At 37.0% G+C, this 18,324-nt stretch overlaps 1 protein-coding gene across 1 annotated transcript in view; it reads left to right on the top strand.

Moving 5' to 3' along the window:
* The window catches only part of APBA2 (amyloid beta precursor protein binding family A member 2), an 821,823-nt gene that overhangs the window by 468,397 nt on the left and 335,102 nt on the right, over positions 1-18,324 (top strand). The window contains exons 4-5 of the mRNA XM_053717552.1: positions 14,170-14,250; positions 15,769-15,808. Of these exons, the coding sequence (XP_053573527.1) occupies positions 14,170-14,250; positions 15,769-15,808 (121 nt within the window). The remainder of the gene's footprint in view (positions 1-14,169; positions 14,251-15,768; positions 15,809-18,324) is intronic.

Raw genomic sequence — 18,324 nt, 5'->3', positions numbered from 1 at the left:
GTTGTTCCTTCTCTGCAAAATATTTTATAATGACCACAAGTTCTGGAACGTGATTCAGATGGAAAATTGATCTGACACAATCTGAGTAGTCAGACTGGTATGAATGTCCTGTACAAAGATATAAGCTGGTCACCTGGTCAGTGTTATCACTCTCCAGCTTTTTACTATTACTTTTGATACCTTGGATACATAGCACTTAGAGTTTTGGCCAAAAAGATTTGTCTTGGTATTATCTGACCACCAACGCATTTGACAGCATTAAAGCTTTCATGTTTTCTGGAAAACTTGGAATTTGCTTTCAGACAGTACTTTTTGAGTTATGGCTTCTTACTTGTCACCCTTTCATACAGTCCATAGTTATGAAGAGCATCTGACATGGTTAACTGTTATACTATTATTACTGCTCCTCTTTGGCGTCTCTCCAAGGGCGGAACTATAAGAGGTGCAAACGGTGCCACTGCACTGGGAACCAGGACTGGGGGAGGGGCCCAGAGTAAGAGCACTGTTACAGTAAGACAAAATGAGCAGCCACAACTGTTCCCTAATCTACACAGCATGATCCATAATGCGCATATTGAGTTTCCTGAATCAGGAAACCTGGCCACCTGCACATGTGTGAGGAGAAAAGTGAGCACACAGTTAGGGTTGCCACATTTTGCCCAGAAGATTCCTGGACACTTTTTAAATGGGGGTGGGGAAGGCCTGGCTTGAGGCGTGGCTTCTCACGGCCTCATATGATAAAATTTGTGTTTGCAATTAAAAAATTGAGTGTTATAGTTATTACTAATCACTAGAACACTCAATTTTTGTGATTTAATAGTATTAATACACACATACAACACAATTTCATATATAAAACTGTTTTTGTTTTTATAAAACAAATAAAAAAAATGTTTTTGGTATTTTTTTGGCAGACTTTAAAATATGTTGAGCCCTGCAATTTAATATTGATCAGTACATACAAATTCACCATTTTTAGAGCTATAGGGGCACTTATACTAAAAAGATTGAGGTGAGACACGTGGCTCTGTGTTATATTATAGGGACAGTATCCAATACATTCTACCTGCAAGGCACATAGTAAGTAGCTGTAAGTAGACGCCTAAGACCCCGGAAATGACAAAAAAATTCTCGCGCCAAGAATGACCCAATAAATATCAGCATTTTGCGGCCTCGCAAGCCTAATTTTGCCTGCGAAAATTAATAAAATACAGTCAATTTTCAAGAAACGACTATACCCCAGGTAAGAAAAAATAACTTCCTAAATATGTTTTCCCAATTTGAAACTGAAAGTCTGCAAAAGGAAATGTACATAAACCTGACTCATGGCAAATATAAGTACAATACATATATTTAGAACTTTATGTATTAATGTAAAGTGCCAAACCATAGCTGAGAGTGTCTTAAGTAATGAAAACATACTTACCGAAAGACACCCATCCACATATAGCAGATAGCCAAACCAGTACTGAAACAGTTATCAGTAGAGGTAAGGGAATATGAGAGTATATCGTCTATCTGAAAAGGGAGGTAGGAGATGAATCTCTACGACCAATAACAGAGAACCTATGAAAAAGATTTCCCGCAAGGAAAACCATAGCATTCAATAGGTGATACTCCCTTCACATCCCTCTGACCTTCACTGTACTCTGAGAGGAATCGGGCTTCAAAATGCTGAGAAGCGCATATCACAGAAGAATATCAAGCACAAACTTACTTCACCACCTCCATAGGAGGCAAAGTTTGTAAAAACTGAATTGTGGGTGTGGCGAGGGGTGTATTTATAGGCATTTTGAGTTTTGGGAAACTTTGTCCCTCCTGGTAGGATTGTATGTCCCATACGTCACTAGCTCATGGACTCTTGCCAATTACATGAAAGAAATGAACATTTACCTGCCAAGCATGTTAATTAAGCATGTTCCTGGAACTTGGCTTCCAGGTTCAAGAACATTAGCCTAACATGCTTCAGAAAAAAAAAAATAGATCAGCTCTCCCTGCTGTTTGGGTACTTACTGTTCAACAATTCTTAGTCAACTGAACAGAAAACAATTTTTTCTTGGTAAAATATATTTTTTACCCTCACACTGCACACTGTCCACACCCTAAGCGGAGCCCCTTGTTCTTTGCACCATGATAAGATATTACACTTAGCAGGGGCAATTATTTTACAAAATATATTTAGTAATGACAGATGTTTACATGATACAGCATTGATTAATTTAATATGCAATGATAACAGAACTAATTTTCTTCACATGAGGAAAATGGCCCTCCAAAACAGCTACAAATAGCTTAATGCTTCAAATCAGAGATGTTAAGATTATTGCTATGAGGGATAAATAAAGCAGTAAACTTATAAACAACGCTAATAAATGTACTAAAAGAATAATACAAATATTTTTTTAGAGTCAAGAAAGAAAAAGTAAACAAAAGATACAAAATAGTTTAACAAGTACATGATTGGATTCAGCAAAATATACAACTTACAGTGAAGTGTTTGTAATGTGTTTGTTAATTATGTGCAATTAAAACAAACTGTATGAAAGGCAAAGTTCATAAGAAAAATAAGATGCACATGCACTGATCTATGCATATTATTACCGAAATACACAACCGCGGCCTGGCCGCCTCTGTTGACAATGCAGTCACTGATTATCAGTCGCAGCAGCCCCGACTTGACAGGAAGTTGTAGAAATTAGTTCCTCCACGGAGCTGGCTAAAATGCCTGAAGTAATAGAAGAGACAGGATAAGCAGATGCTGTAGTGTCAGACACCCTCCTCTTTTACTACTTCTAATTAGGCAGCTGTTGGTAAGATATAGCAGTTCAGTTCTATGCTTTCTAAAGAATATGTAACTGGCTGATAATTGTAAAATGATAGGCTCAATGCAGCAATGGGTGTGCGCTAGCTAGCTATTTGTCCCGAAACGTCACTAATAAATTTTATTTGGATATGTTATCTGAAGACCAGTGAGTGCTTTTTTCAATTTTGCCGATATATATGTGTTTTATTTTTTTGCCCCCCCCCCCGAAAAAAATTCTGTGGACACCCATGCTGCTGCCTGTTGCTGAAAGGTGCATACACTAAAGAATATTTTTTTTTTCTTCTGAAAGCAAGTCTACATTTGTCATGTTGAGTTATTAGATACTAAAACTACCATTATTACCAATATTTTCTATTCTACTCAGTTGCTATAAATGACCCCCTATTTAGGGACTACATTATTCCACAAATAAAACACACAAACTCAAAAGTTGGGGTAAAAAGGCCGCAGCTTGTTTATTAACAACAACTTAAGATATAAGTAAAACCCATAAATAACCAATAATAACTTAACTGTAAAACCCTCACGGGGCTTGCCATGTAACCCATTGTATCTCCGTTCCACAGGTCCCCTCCGGAACCGTAATAGACCTCTCCTGCCTGGCAGGAGGTACCCCAGCAGACTTCACCACCACCGCCAAGCTGCGACAAGTATTGTTTGCCTCCACAGCCGTAAATCCAGGGAGGGAGGGAGGGAGCTTCTTTCACTGTCAGGTCCGGACAGAAGATGAGCGTACTTCCTGCTCACAGTCCTTTAAGGACACCCCTGAGGTCCCACCCCTCTCCTACCACCATTGGTCCTTAACTTGCCCTGCTCTGGGGTCAAATGCCCTTCTGAAATAGGCATTTCTCCAGGGCAGGCAATATAGACTAGCACTAATAAAGATATTAATAGTCAGAAGGGGAGTTACAAAAGAGCAAACTATAAAAAATGAATGCAGAGACAAAATACTCTGGAATGTTAACAGCAAATTAATATTATTCTTTAGTTATATATTAATTATTACTATTACTTTGATTTTTAAATTACTTTTAACAGGGCCCCTCTGTTCAATAGGTCTGCCACTGCGTATCTCACAAGTGTCATATATGCATGAGTGTTAACTCTTAAAGGACAAACTTATTGGTGTCATGCAGCTTCCCTAGCTGAGTAAATATCCAACCGATTTTGTTCCTTTCAGTACTACATGCACATGAACTACATTGGCCTCTAGTTATCAAGCTGTCTACTTTCTTGTATTCACTGGCCCAATACGCTCGCCTATGCTCGCCTACCATCGCCGCCGGGGACCTGAATATGTTCGCCAAAGTTATCAAGAAAGCTGTCAAGAAGCCGCGCACCAAGTACGGAGCAATGAGCAGCGGACTGTTGTTAACTGACAGTCATCGATCTCGCTGCTCATCGGCTTCTTCGCAGCTTTCTTGCTAGCCTGTCACTAAGCACCCACACTATACTATACTGTTTTACCCCCTAAACCGCCGCTCCTGGAGCCCCCCGCAACTAAATAAACGTATTAACCCCTAAACCGCCACTCCTGGACACTGCCGCAACTCTAAAAAATATATTAACCCCTAAACCGCTGCTCCCGGACCCCGCCGTCACCTACATTATACTTATTAACCCCTAATCTGCCGTCCCCTATACCGCCGCCACCTACATAAAGTTATATTAACCCCTATCCTGCGGATCCCGGACCCCGCCGCAACTAAATTAAAAGTTTAACCCCTAAACCGCCGCTCCCGGACCCCGCCGCCACTTACATTATACTTATTAACCCCTAATCTGCCGCCCCCTATACCGCCGCCACCTACATAAAGTTATTAACCCCTATCCTGCGGATCCCGGACCCCGCCACAACTAAATTAAATGTTTAACCCCTAAACCGCCGCTCCTGGACCCCGCCGCCACCTATATTAAACTTATTAACTCCTGAACCTAAATCTAACACTAACACTAACTTTAATATTATTTTAATAAATCTAAATAAAATATAAATAAAACTTACTATTATTAACTAAATTATTCCTATTTAAAACGAAATACCTGTAAAATAAACCCTAAGATAGCTACAATATAACTAATAATTATATTGTAGCTATTTTAGGGTTTATTTTTATTTTACAGGCAACTTTGTATTTATTTTAACCATTTACAATAGTTATTAAATAGTTATTAACTATTAACTCTGATGAAGCGCATTGCACATGCGCGAAACGCGTCAGATCAATGACACCTCACCTTGTATACCACTGAGTGTTCAATCACCTATGCCTGAATAAACCACTTGGTTGAAATTGATCCAGCAGTCTTCAATCTTTTGTTGTTCCTGTATATATATATGTGTGTGTGTGTGTATTTTGAAAGCATAACATGTCTTAGCCTCTGTGTTTTTAAGAACATAAATAGATGTTTATGGACCTGAACAGAATTGATTATTAACATTTATTTTTATTTCAGATCTACATAGACAAGATTCATATATTCAGGAAGAAATACACAGAAATGTAACATGCTGTATTTGCATAAATGCAATATATCAGGAGTTTAAATACTATCAATCTGGAATAATTGGCAGTATAATTGTTTTAATATTAATATAATGGTGCTTGGTAATAATCAGAAAGTTCATGGGATACTACCCTATCTAAAACAAATATTGTGAATAATTGTTGTAGAGAGTTATAGTCTAATGAATAACCACTTCATAGAAATAATTAAGTTGTTAAAAATGTTAAAAAAATGGTCAAATGTTTTGTGTGCGTTGCTGTCACCCGTGGGCCAAAACCCAATATGACAGTTAAAGGATTTAGCTGTTCAAAAGATGCGTTTCCATGGTGAACATGCTCAGCTCCGTTAAGGGCCAATCCAATTAGATATTCCAGATACCCAATAGCAGGGACAAGGTTTCGAAGGGCCGCCCATATTCCACACCTATGATTAAGAATAAAAGTTGTATGCAGGATAGGGGAAGAGACTGGCTGCTGATTTTGTAACTTACTGAACTGTTGCGTGGGAGACAGTCAAACTATTAAACAAAGTGGTCCATACTTCTCCTTATCCATTGCAATTACACTTATTTTATATGAGGTGGGACAAGTCTTGAAGCTGAATATCACCTGGTAAAGTATTGAAATTACATGTGATGTTTTAAGATAAGTTATATTCATAGTCACTACAGTTAAATTACAACTGATAGATTAAAGAGATCAATTTGTATTTTAAACTGTGTTGCATGGCTTTAAATAGCTCTTAGCTTACTTTTTGTTTGCAACCCTTTAAGTAAACATTCATTATTGCTGTATGTAGCAGATTTAAAGAAATAGTTTGTATTTCAAATTAGTATTTCATAAGCCAGTGTATTGTTAAACATATATCATTGATGCTAAGTACATTATCTGTGAAAATTTTGATATTTTAAAGTAGAATTGTATTAGAATAAATTGCAGCTAAACAGCTAAAAATAGATATTGTTCTATTGTTTATTAGCACTGTTAATTATATTGCTGAATATTAGTAGCTGTTATTTTAAGTCTCAATGGGATATTTTAGTCTCACTGTGTTAACTGAATGAAAGGCTATTTGTAAAAAAAGCTGTTTTTTAAATCTTAATAGTTTTAAACGCATATAATATTGTTTCACATTCTGGTATTACAAATATATTCCAATATGCTCATAGATATTAACTAAATAAAAAGAATTCAGATATTTGTATTAATTTTATGATTTTTAGTAGATGCATATTGATTGAGGGTTTATTTTAAAGGATAATTATTTAAATCTATTGTGTTATAACCCTGCCATAGACTAATATATTATTTGGAGAGCACTACTGAAAATTCTTATAAATATACTGACATATGTATGTTTGTATAAAAATAAGTGGAAGTTAAACACATACTTACTACACATACACTTAAAACATATACAGGCACACATTCCCTACACACTATATGACCACAAGTATGAGTTTGTTGGACATCCCATTCCAAAACCAAGGCCATTAATATGGAGTTGTCCCCAACCCTTTTCGGCTTTAACAGCTGCAAGTCTTCTGGGAAGGCTTTCCACAAGGTTTTGAAATGTGTCTGTGAGAATTTGTGTCTCTTCAGGCAAAAGAGTGTTTGTGAGGTCAGGCCTTTTTTTTGGATGAAAATACCTGGCTTGCAATCAGCGTTACAATTAATCTGTGCTGGCCAAATTAATTCCACCACACCAAATTCCCCAAACCATGTCTTAAAGGGACACTCAAGTCAAAATTTTACTTTTATGATTCTGGCAGAGCATGCAATGTTAAACAACTTTGCAATTTACTTCCATTAACAAAATGTGCACAGTCTTTTAATATTTAAATTTTTTGAGTCACCAGTGCTACTGAGCATGTGCAAGAATGCACAGAATTTATGTATATGTATTTGTGATTGGTTGATGGCTGTCACATGATACAGGAGGAGTGAAAATAGACATAACTTTGAAGCGTGTCAGACAAAAATCTACTACTCATTTTAAGTTCAGACTAAGTGCTATTTTATTGTCTTATTATCATGTATTTTTTGATTATGCAAATCTACTGTATTAACTGGTACTGTAATGGACTTTGATTTGTGCACACATACACAGTCATGCTTGTCTTTGTATCCTGTAGCAATAAGATGTCCCTTTACTGGAATTAAGGGGCCTAGCCCAAAACCTGAAAAAACTCCAGGCCATTATTCCTCCTTCACCAAACTTTTCAGTAGGCACTATGCATTCTGGGTATGATTAAAGGGGCAACCCTGAAACGTCACTTTTTTGTTCTAATCTGTATCTAATAAAGTGAACTTTTAACTGAAGTGCTGTGGACCGATCATTGATTGTATGCATTCTGGAAGGTGGCCTTCTTCTGGCATCTATCACACTCATGCTGTCATCAAACTGCCAATAGTGAAGCGTGATTTATCACTCCAGAGTACACATTTCCACTGCCCCAGAGTCCATTGGCGATATGCGTTTCACTACTCCAACTGATACTAGGCATTGTACATGTTGATTTGAGGCTTGTGCATAGCTGCTTGTCGATGTAAACTCATTTTATGAAGCTCTTGACAAACAGTGCTGTTTAGTACATTAAGCCCATAGTGTACATTACACACACACACACACACATTACACAACACACCCATTACTCATATACTCTACACACAATCAACACTCACAACACAATCTAGCCACACACAGCACACACACACATATATACATTTTTTTACAATAAAACCTAGCATTTATTTTAACTTAAAGTGAAGGTAAACTTTGATGAATGAAAGCCCGTTTTTTAAAAAAATACTATTAAAACAGGGGCACTTTCATTCATCAAAGTTTAGAAAGCAGCCGTTTTGATTAAAAACTTTAACTTTGTTCTTTTCACAGCCAGAGCAGCTTCCCCCACCCGGAGATCCTCTCTTCACACGTCACCAATGACTAATCCCGCTTCCTCCAATCACGGCTTTCCCCCCAGGGTAGGCATTGCCTGAGTCCATGCCGTGATTGGAGGAAGCCAGATTAGTCATTGATGACGTGTGAAGAGAGGATCTCTGTGTGGGGGAAGCTGCTCTGTCTGTGAAAAGAACAAAAGTAAGTTTTTAAACAAAACTGCTGCTTTCAAAACTTTGATGAATGAAAGTGCCCCTGTTTTTAATAGTATTTTTTAAAAACGGGCTTTCATTCATCAAAGTTTACCTTCACTTTAATGGCTATAAACTTGCAGTAATGCCAGTGTTTACTTATACAAACAAGATAAACTGTTTTATTTTTCCTTAAAATCCTGAACTTTCAAGATGCCCCAAGAATTGTAGTTGAGAAAACACTGATCTATACTAATCACTAATTATCTAGTGTTTAGCCATCATAAGCATTTAACAGGAAAAATGTTTTGCAGGATAATATATTGTTATAAAAAATTGCTCTTTTAAATGCATTACAAAAATGAAACTACCATTTAGAGAAACTTGTTTTTACTCTTTACTGCTGCTTTGGTGATGCATGTGCAGTGCAAATTTTGATATCAACTGATAATCTTTCAGAAGCTTTACCTTGATTGGACAACAGTGACAACACCCTCCAATAAGATAAAAAGTATTTTTCAATAAAATATTTTAATTAATTATGTCTACATGCTATGTTGTTTCTTAGATTATTAAATAAAAAAGATAAAAAAATATCAGCTCATTATTATTTCCACTGTTTTCATTTATGACTAAATATTGTAGGTATTGTACGCTTTCTTTATTTAAAAAACAAAAAACAGATCTCATGCTTAGGTAATTAGTTTGCTTTACATGTGTCAATGTTATTGACTTTAAACTACAAAACAGCTTTAGTAATAAAATGGATTGTTCATTGGGGTAATGTCATTAAGTAGGAAGAACAAATTAATTCAAATTGAGGCACTAATTTTGCAGATTAACTTTTTAACCCATTCTCTCAAAAACGTACGTTAGATTTCACAAATGAATGTTTAAGTTGACTTGCAATGGTGAGAAAATGAGTTATGTAGAATGCTAATTAGGTGCATAATTAGTTTTGTTAAAATATTTGTGTGCAGTGATGCAGCTAGATGACATTAGTGGTCTCTGTATTATCTAGAATTATATTTATGGTACTTGCTTTCAGCTTTAAAGGGACACAAAACCCAAAATCTTTCTTTCATGTTTCTGATAGAGCATACAATTTTAAACAACTTTCATAATTACCTTTATGATCTAATTTGCTACCTTCTTTGTTGAAAATCATACCTAGGTAAGCTCAGGAGCAGCAAAGCACTACTGGGAGCTAGCAGCTGATTGGCAGCTGCATATATATACCTCTTGTCATTGGCTCACCCAATGTGTTCAGCTAGCTCCCAGTAGGGCATTGTTGCTCCTTCATCAAAGGATTTTAAGGAGAATGTAGCAAATTTGATAATAGAAGTTAATTGAAAAGTTGTTTAAAATTGTATGTTCTTTTAGAATCATGAATGAAAATTTGCTTTTTTTTTCCTCCTCCCAAATTTACTAATATGGGCACTTCTATTTTAACCATTAATAGATGTTTAGCCTTTGCTCTCACAAACATTTCCAAGCAATGCATACAATACTTCTTTTATTTTCTGGGGTCGATTTATCAACCCCTTTGCCTGACTCCGACTGCAGGTTCTCATAAGAAAACCTGCAGTCCGTATTTATGAAGCAGCTGTCATCAGACCGCTACTTCCCTGATCTTTCACAACCTCTTCGGTGGCGAATTTCAATTGACAACTCCTGCCCGCGCGTGATTGGCAGCGGAATTTAGCCCGCCAGAGGCGAGGTGCGGCAGACAGGGGCGCGTATGTGTGATAAATCAACCTCTTTTCTATACTTACTCAGACTCTCCAAACTGTATAAAGACCTTTGCAAACACAGATTACACTTACATGCAATATCTCCTATTGTCCTCACTCAGTTTAGCTTTTTTTTTACAATAAAGCACACATTTATGGCTATGAACAAAAATAAATTTCAGCACCAGATTTCCAATCAAATATATTGCTAAAAGCATGCAGTCGCTCTTTTTGTGTAGGTGTAAGTTAACGTAATACTGCTTCCATCTGACGTCATATTTCTCGAAAATCGTACAATAACAAGCTACCGGTTACTTCATTAGGTACACCTTGCTAGTACCAAGTTGGACACCCTTTTGCCTTCAGAACTGCCTTAATTATTCATGGCATAGATTCAACAAGGTGTTGGAAACATTCCTCAGAGATTTTGGTCCATATTAACATGATAGCAACACAGAGTTGCTGCAGATTTTTTGTCTGCACATCCATGATGCAAATCTCCCGTTCCACCACATCTCAAATGTGCTTTATTGAATTGAGATCTGGTGACTGTGGAGGACATTGAAGTACAGTGAATTCATTGTCATGTTCAAGAAACCAGTTTGAGATGATTTGAGCTCGGTGAAATTGTGCATTAGCCTGTTGGAAGTAGCCATCAGAAGATGGGTACACTGTAGTCATAAAGGGATGGATATGGTCAGCAACAATACTCAGGTAGGCCGTGGCATTTAAACGATGCAAATATAAGCCTCAGTTTCTTGTTCTTAGCTGACAGGAGTGGCACCCGGTGTGGTCTTCTGCTGCTGTAGCCCATCTGCTTCAAGGTTAGACGTGTTGCTGCATTCAAAGATGGTATTCTGCATACCTTGGCTGTAAACGAGTGGTTATTTGAGTTACTGTTGCCTTTCTATCATCTTGAACCAGTCTGCTCATTCTCCTCTGATATCAACAAGGAATTTTTATCCACACAACTTCCGCTCACTGGATATTTTCTCTTTTTTGGACCATTCTCTGTAAACCCTAGAGATGGTTATGTGTGAAAATCCCAGTAGATCAGCAGTTTTTGAAATACTTAGACCAGCCCGTCTGGCACCAACAACCATGCCATGTTCAAAGTCACCTTTCTTCCGCATTCTGAGGCTTCGTGCCTCGTGTTGATTGACACCCCCTGCTAGCGGCCAATTGGGCGCGAATCTGCAGGAGGTGGCATTGCACTAGCAGTTCACCAGAACTGCTTGTGCAATCGGCATTTATCGATGCCTGGCGGACACGATCGCTACAGCGTATAATGTCCGCCAGACACATGATAAATTGGCCCCAATGAGTTATTCCTGAGAACATTTAAAAATCTATCCCCCTTAGCTGAATTACTAGTTTCATTGGCCCAGTTTATATCAGGATAGTTAAAATCTCCCTTAATTACAGCACTATTATTAGCAGCCTTACCTATTTGCATTAGTAGTTGAGTTTCCTCCAGGTCACTAATGTAGTTAGTTCTATTTCAATAACTTGTAAGAAAGCATTCTGTGCATGTGTGCGCGCTTAGACTTGTACACGAGCCTGGCACCCAGGTAGCCCTCTGTGATAAAATATGCATAATAAGTATAAGGGAGGGCTGAATATATAATAATAATAATGAAATATTCATACCAGATTTATTAATTGATGTTCACATAATAAATCATTGATATATATTTTAATATAAATAATATAATTTGCAATGCCATGACATATTTCTTTGAGTTTACTGTCCCTTTAAGGGAACTACAATGTTATAGTACACTGTCCCTTTAAGGGGTGTTTGAAATGAGTAGTTGAATAAGTTTTATAGGTGATTGGGGGTTTACCAATAGAAGATAAATTAGAGTTCCTTGGTTGTTAGGCAGGAAGGCAGGAACGGATTATGTAGTGGAATAGCAGCGGAAGGTCAAGTCATGGGGGCCTATCTATCAAGCTCTGAATGGAGCTTGAGGCCCTGTGTTTCTGGCAAGCCGGCAGGCTCACCAGAAACAGCAGTTATGGAGCAGTGGTCTAAAGACCGCTGCTTCATAACCCTGTCCGCCTGCTCTGAGCAGGCGGACAGACATCGCCACAATTCAACCCGATCAAGTACGATTGTGTTGATTGACACCTCCCTGCTGGCGGCTGATTGGTGCAATGCTGAATACAGAGAGCATATTGTTCTCCGCATTCAGTGATGTGCGGATCAGGTCCGACAGACATTTGATAAATTGGCCTCATGGTTAATGCAGGTTGAACTTTAGTGGACTGGGTCAGCTGCTGGTAGGGTTTGTTGTGGTGGGATTTAGCACAGTCTACAGGAGCATTTACTTTTAGGATGCCTTGAGGCTGGTAAAGACTAAATGCTGGGTCAAGGCAAAGTTGGGGAGAAAGCAAACAGCCACATGTAATGGTGAAAGGAAAAGTATACTGATGCAGTGGTTTTATTTAAAGCAATATCTGTCACTCTTTCTTTTGAACTGTCACAATAGCATTGCTGCTACGTGTCTGTGCTGCTGGATTTTGAATGCAGATAAGCAGTACATTGTAGTGACCGGGTTGTCACTATGCAGCAACCTATACTCTATGAGCTAGATGCAACACAATTTGCTACAAGTGTTTATATATTTTACTATAATACGCAACCATATGGGTCATGCCTATTAAAAAATGTGTGTAATAAATATGTGTATGTGTGTAGGCAACTGAGCTCTTGTCATTAAATCAGTTAAAGTCTGTAAATTAGTTTGAAAACGGTATAAAATGTTTGAGTGGAATGTTTGTAATTTGTCATTTATTGAGTGTTTTTAAGGGGAAATTATATTTTATGTATCAAAAAAGCTAAATCGCTCCCTATTATGCAATGTAATTGTTCTTGTAAGGTGTTTAAAGGGACACTGAACCCAAATTTTTTCTTTTGCGATTCAGATAGCGCATGCAACTTTCTAATTTACTCCTATTATCAATTTTTCTTAGTTCTCTTGCTATCTTTATTTGAAAAATAAGGCATCTAAGCTATTTTTTTTATCAGAACCCTGGGCAGCACTTGTTTATTGGTCGGTTAAATGAATCCACCAATCAGCAAGAACAACCCAGGTTGTTCACCAAACTTACATTCTTGCTTTTTAAATAAAGATACCAAGAGAATGAAGAAACTTTGATAATAGAAGTAAATTAGAAAGTTGCTTAAAATTGCATGCTCTATCTGAATCATGAAAGAAAAAAAATTTGGGTTCAGTGTCCCTTTAATGAGGAATAGGTGCCATTAAACAAATGTAGATACTTTATGCTCCGCTTTTTCCCCATTTCCTATAATGTAGTACTCCAGCTTCCCATTTCACCAGGAAGGAGAGATCAGTGCATGTGGGCCAATATCCCAATGTATGAACAATTCCAAGCTGGTATTGTTTCCTGCAACAATCTATGGGTGTGGGAAAGTGTCATATAATGTAACAACATATACTTGTTACTTTTGCTGTTACGTGTGATTTTAAATAGCCGGTGACAGGATTTCATGGGGATTTCATGTGTATTTGCCACTATCCTTTATTTTAGGACAGTGTAATGTACATCTCATTTTTTTGTGCTGAACTAGGTTTGAAATATATTTATTAAAATTAAAAAAAGGTTATGATTGGGTCTTCCTGTCCATCCAGTTTTATTTTATGTGATGTTAAATGGTTATTAGACTACAAAGTTTTGGTACCAAGAGCTGACACTGAAACATTTTATCAGGTATCGTAAACAGTTAACACAGTGCAGGATGCTGGGATTCATGTTTGTATATTTCCTGTTCTCTTGCTTTAGAAACAGCATTTTATGCTAAACTAATTGCATTTTTCCATTAATAATTTAGAAATAAAATAGGTTTCAGATGCTGTTAGAGATTTGCTCTACAAAATCCTACAGTTATGAATTTAATAACAGTATTAAGATCTCATATATTCTCGAATACTGCAATTTTTTCATGTCTTGTGTATTATAAAGCTAAAGCTATATTTCTTTCTACCTCTAGGTGTGTAACAATGCAGATCAGCCCAGAAAGCAGCAGCGCTCAGACCTCAATGGGCCAATTGACAACAACAATATGCCAGAGGTAAGAAGTGTTGTTATTCACAGGTTGATGTGCTGTGATCTAAAAACCCAGCAAGGTCCACTCAACACCTATTAATCACTGACACACTGACAGATGTACAGTTGTAACCCTTTACTCTGCACCCTGGGATCTCTGAGTATTTTAGATGAAAGCAAAGCAGATATCTATCATTCAGTTATTCAGAGTTGTAAGTTCCTGAATTTTCCAAAACACCATATTTTATTTTTTGCAGCCAAATGCTATTGCCAGTTGGTTACTAAAGCGAAATACTGATGGAAACAATGACATGCTCTATTTCATATAATTTTTGGATTACTGAGCCTAGATAACTATGGACTAGTTTCCATTCCATTAGCGTTTATGGAGATGTTTTATGTTACCACCAGCTTACACAAACTACAACAGCAAACTAGGCCAATGTGTTTATCTCTCACAAGGGCATTGCAGCTCTCAAGCAGGGAACCATTGGTCATTGGCAAGAATGTGCAACTTCTACTCTTAATTGACTCACCAACTATTTCTTGCTCTGGTGCTGCAATTTGTGTGGATCCGAAAGTGATTAAACCCCTTATATGCTCCAATGAATTAAATAATTTTATAATGTAAGTTGAGATATCTTGAGATTTGCTAAATGGAAAAAAAATATCAAGAATATTTATAATACTTCCAACAACAGAGCAGTGGTGGCCTTATTGGTCATTGTGCAAAGCAATAGTTTTGGTTTCAGATAACTAGAGTAGAGTTAAATGTGGATTAGCAGCAAACTAGAACAATATTTTTATCTTTGGATAATACTGATTTTATTTTGTTTTTCATAAGCACTTATAGGTACTGCAACATTTACTAATAGTTCTGCAGGTTTTGATTGGCTGCTGGAACAAAAAAAATGCCATATTGCGCCCTTTCAGGAAATTGGCTTGTGGGAAAAAAAGCAATTATCTGTAAAGGGGATGGAGTCTTTACAGATCAATTTCTCATTGGGCAATCTTGTTTTGGTCTGCCGCAAAATAGTATATTAACATTAATAACTTAATGAGAAAATATGGTTATAGAGGGGTTTAAAAAAATGTTTTCAATGTAATTTGCAGATAAAATATTTTTGCACATGATGCAGTGAAATAATAAATATATAAAATGTGTTGAGTATTAGCAGTCATTTGTTCCCAGTATAAGATCTAGAATAAAGACTATAGAACTTCCACATTGAATATATAAACTCTCAACCTCAACCTGTGAGTTTCAGCCTCATTTCAAGCAAAATATCTTGGCTCATTACAGCATAATTGCTGGAGTCTAAAACTTTCTGCCGGACAAATAATGCACTTCATTGCTGACCAATGGTTTAATCTTGTAGCTCATCAGTACCATGAACAGGGAGCAATTATAGTTCCTGATGAATAATCTATCTAATGAATTATTTAAAGATTTTAAATAGATACTTCCCCCTATTATATGTTGAGCAGGTTTGAATTTGTTGCTCACCCAACCACTAACATTGATCTTTTTTTTAACTTTCAGCCAACAAAGAAAGCAGCTTCTTTTCCAAGTTTTGTGGATGGTAAGTAACCTGGTTAAAAGTAATTTAGAAACTAAACTAATTTTGCAGACTGAATAGGGCTTTTACGTTATAATAGGTTGATAATTGCTCCATAAATATTCTTCCTTTTACAATGTGCTAAAAAGTAAAGATGGCCTGTTCTCAACTATCAAACTACACATAACAATGTAGAAACACAGATAGCTATGCACATTAAAATGTAACCTTTTTAGACCAAGAAGTCAGTAAAATGTGATTAAAATTGATTCAATCGGAAAAAATGAGCTTCTGCCATTATGTTTCATGTGAGCACTGCAGTGCCTTAGCTTTAATATAAAAATAGGATGGTTTGTATTAACATTTTCAAAGGTCACTAGAAATTGGAGCATTCTAGGGAATAGAGGCAATATGTGAATACTGCACAGAAGAAGGAGAATTAATGACAACATGTTATATATACGTATATCAAAAACCATGGGCTAGATTTCAAGTGGCGCGCTAACTGCGCTCAAAGGAAAAAAATTATGCACCCAGGTTAGCACACATATTAAAAGTTGAAAGTAAAAAGCAAATCCCCATGCTCTCTAACATCAGGACTTTGGATATGATGACCGTGTTAACCCATTTGCCCCATAGACCTCATTGGAGCATGCTGTTAAAAAACCAAACATAACATGTACCGCTCATGCTCTAACCCGATACGTGTTAGACCAACTGCATCAAAGCCAAAGGTAGTTATGAATACTTCCAATGTTCTGCACATAGAAGAAAATGTTCTTTTTATTTTAATCTATCTATCTATCTATCTATCTATCTATCTATCTATCTATCTATCTATCTATCTATCTATCTATCTAGACAATAAGATAAGTGCACTCCCAGAAACATAAGTCAAATGCCAGGGTGCTATGAGAATGTAGATAATAATGTAGAACAAAGCACTCACTGGTCTTATCAAGTGTTCAAACATTGCAGTTTATTCCATAGTGACGTTTCAAGGTGTTCACCCCCTCATCAGACCAACGGCTGATGAAGGGGTAATGGAATGGAATATGGAATAAACTGCAAGGTTTGAACACTTTATAAGACCAGTGAGTGCTTTGTTCTACATTATAAATATATATATATATATTTTAAATATATATATATATATATATATATATATATATATATATATATAAATTCCTCCATAGGGCTCTGCACACACATTCCAATCCTAGCAGCTGGCCCGGGTGCATATCAGCCAAAAGTTAATATTATCCAAAGTACAGTACTCACCAGGTCTTCATATAACCGTATATTAACAACAAAATATGTGAGGTTTTGGGGATGTTATCCCCGTCTTCATACTTAAAAACATATGTAAGACATACCTTAAACCTTTATACCATAGCACCACAACACCCGCGCCACAATCGGAACTCCCACAGTGTCCCAGCCTCACCACTGCGCAGGACCGGCTGTTGCCATGGGAACCGGTGTCACTGTAAAAGCATAGCACATTACAACAGATACCGCAACACATGCATGCGATCAATATAATTCAGCAGTGTCTGCTATATCTTATAACTTCCTACACAAAAGGCAGCAAATATTCTCATATTAGATGACACTTGGCTTAAACAGAATACAATACTAACAGCATCTCTTTACTACAGTAACTTGTCTTATAAGATGGGTAATACCTATGCCTTATTGTATCACCTCTGCCTCCCTAAATTCCTATTGACAGGTACATTTCTAAAGTCAAGTCTTAGAAATTAGACATATATTATAAAAAGCAATTCCAATCCAGGTGCATATTCAAATCTCTGGGAACCAGGGTACCCATATTGAATATCCACCTGGATTAATGCTGCAAGAGTAATTTACCCCTATCCCTTGCTCTCCATGGGGGGCACATGGTCAATAATGACATATCTTAAGTCAGAAACAGAATAACCAGATCCTGCAAAATGCATTGCTACAGGCTGCTCAGTGTTCTGGTTCTTGATAGCAGCTCTAATTGAGGTCCGATGGTTGGCCATATGGTTCCGAAGGTCATCAACTTTTTTTTCGACATAGAATAACCCACATGGACAGTGTAAAAAGTACACAATGTATTTTGTTCTGCAGGTTACCTTATGTTGGATCTCAAATTTCTTAATAGTCCAGGATAAGTAAAGTGTCTTGTATTGGAAAGATTATTGCAAGTAGTACATCCAGAACAACGCCGTAGCATAAAACTCATAACTAAAGTGCTAAAAAGTACACTAACACCCATAAACTACCTATTAAGCCCTAAACTAAGGCCCTCCCGCATCGCAAACACTATAATAAAAATTTTAACCCCAATCTGCCGCTCTGGACATTGCCGCCACTAGAATAAACATATTAACCCCTAAACCACCGTACTCCTGCCTCACAAACACTAGTTGAATATTATTAACCCCTAATCTGCCACCCCTAACATCGCCGCCACCTACATTATACTTATTAACCCCCTAATCTTCTGCTCCGGACATCGCCGCAACCTACATTATATTTATTAACCCCTA

This window comes from Bombina bombina, chromosome 6, assembly GCF_027579735.1.
Source record: "Bombina bombina isolate aBomBom1 chromosome 6, aBomBom1.pri, whole genome shotgun sequence".
NCBI classification, from domain to species: Eukaryota; Metazoa; Chordata; class Amphibia; order Anura; family Bombinatoridae; genus Bombina; species Bombina bombina.
Note: the sequence above shows the minus strand (reverse complement) of the source record. Positions and strands in the feature narration are given on the sequence as shown.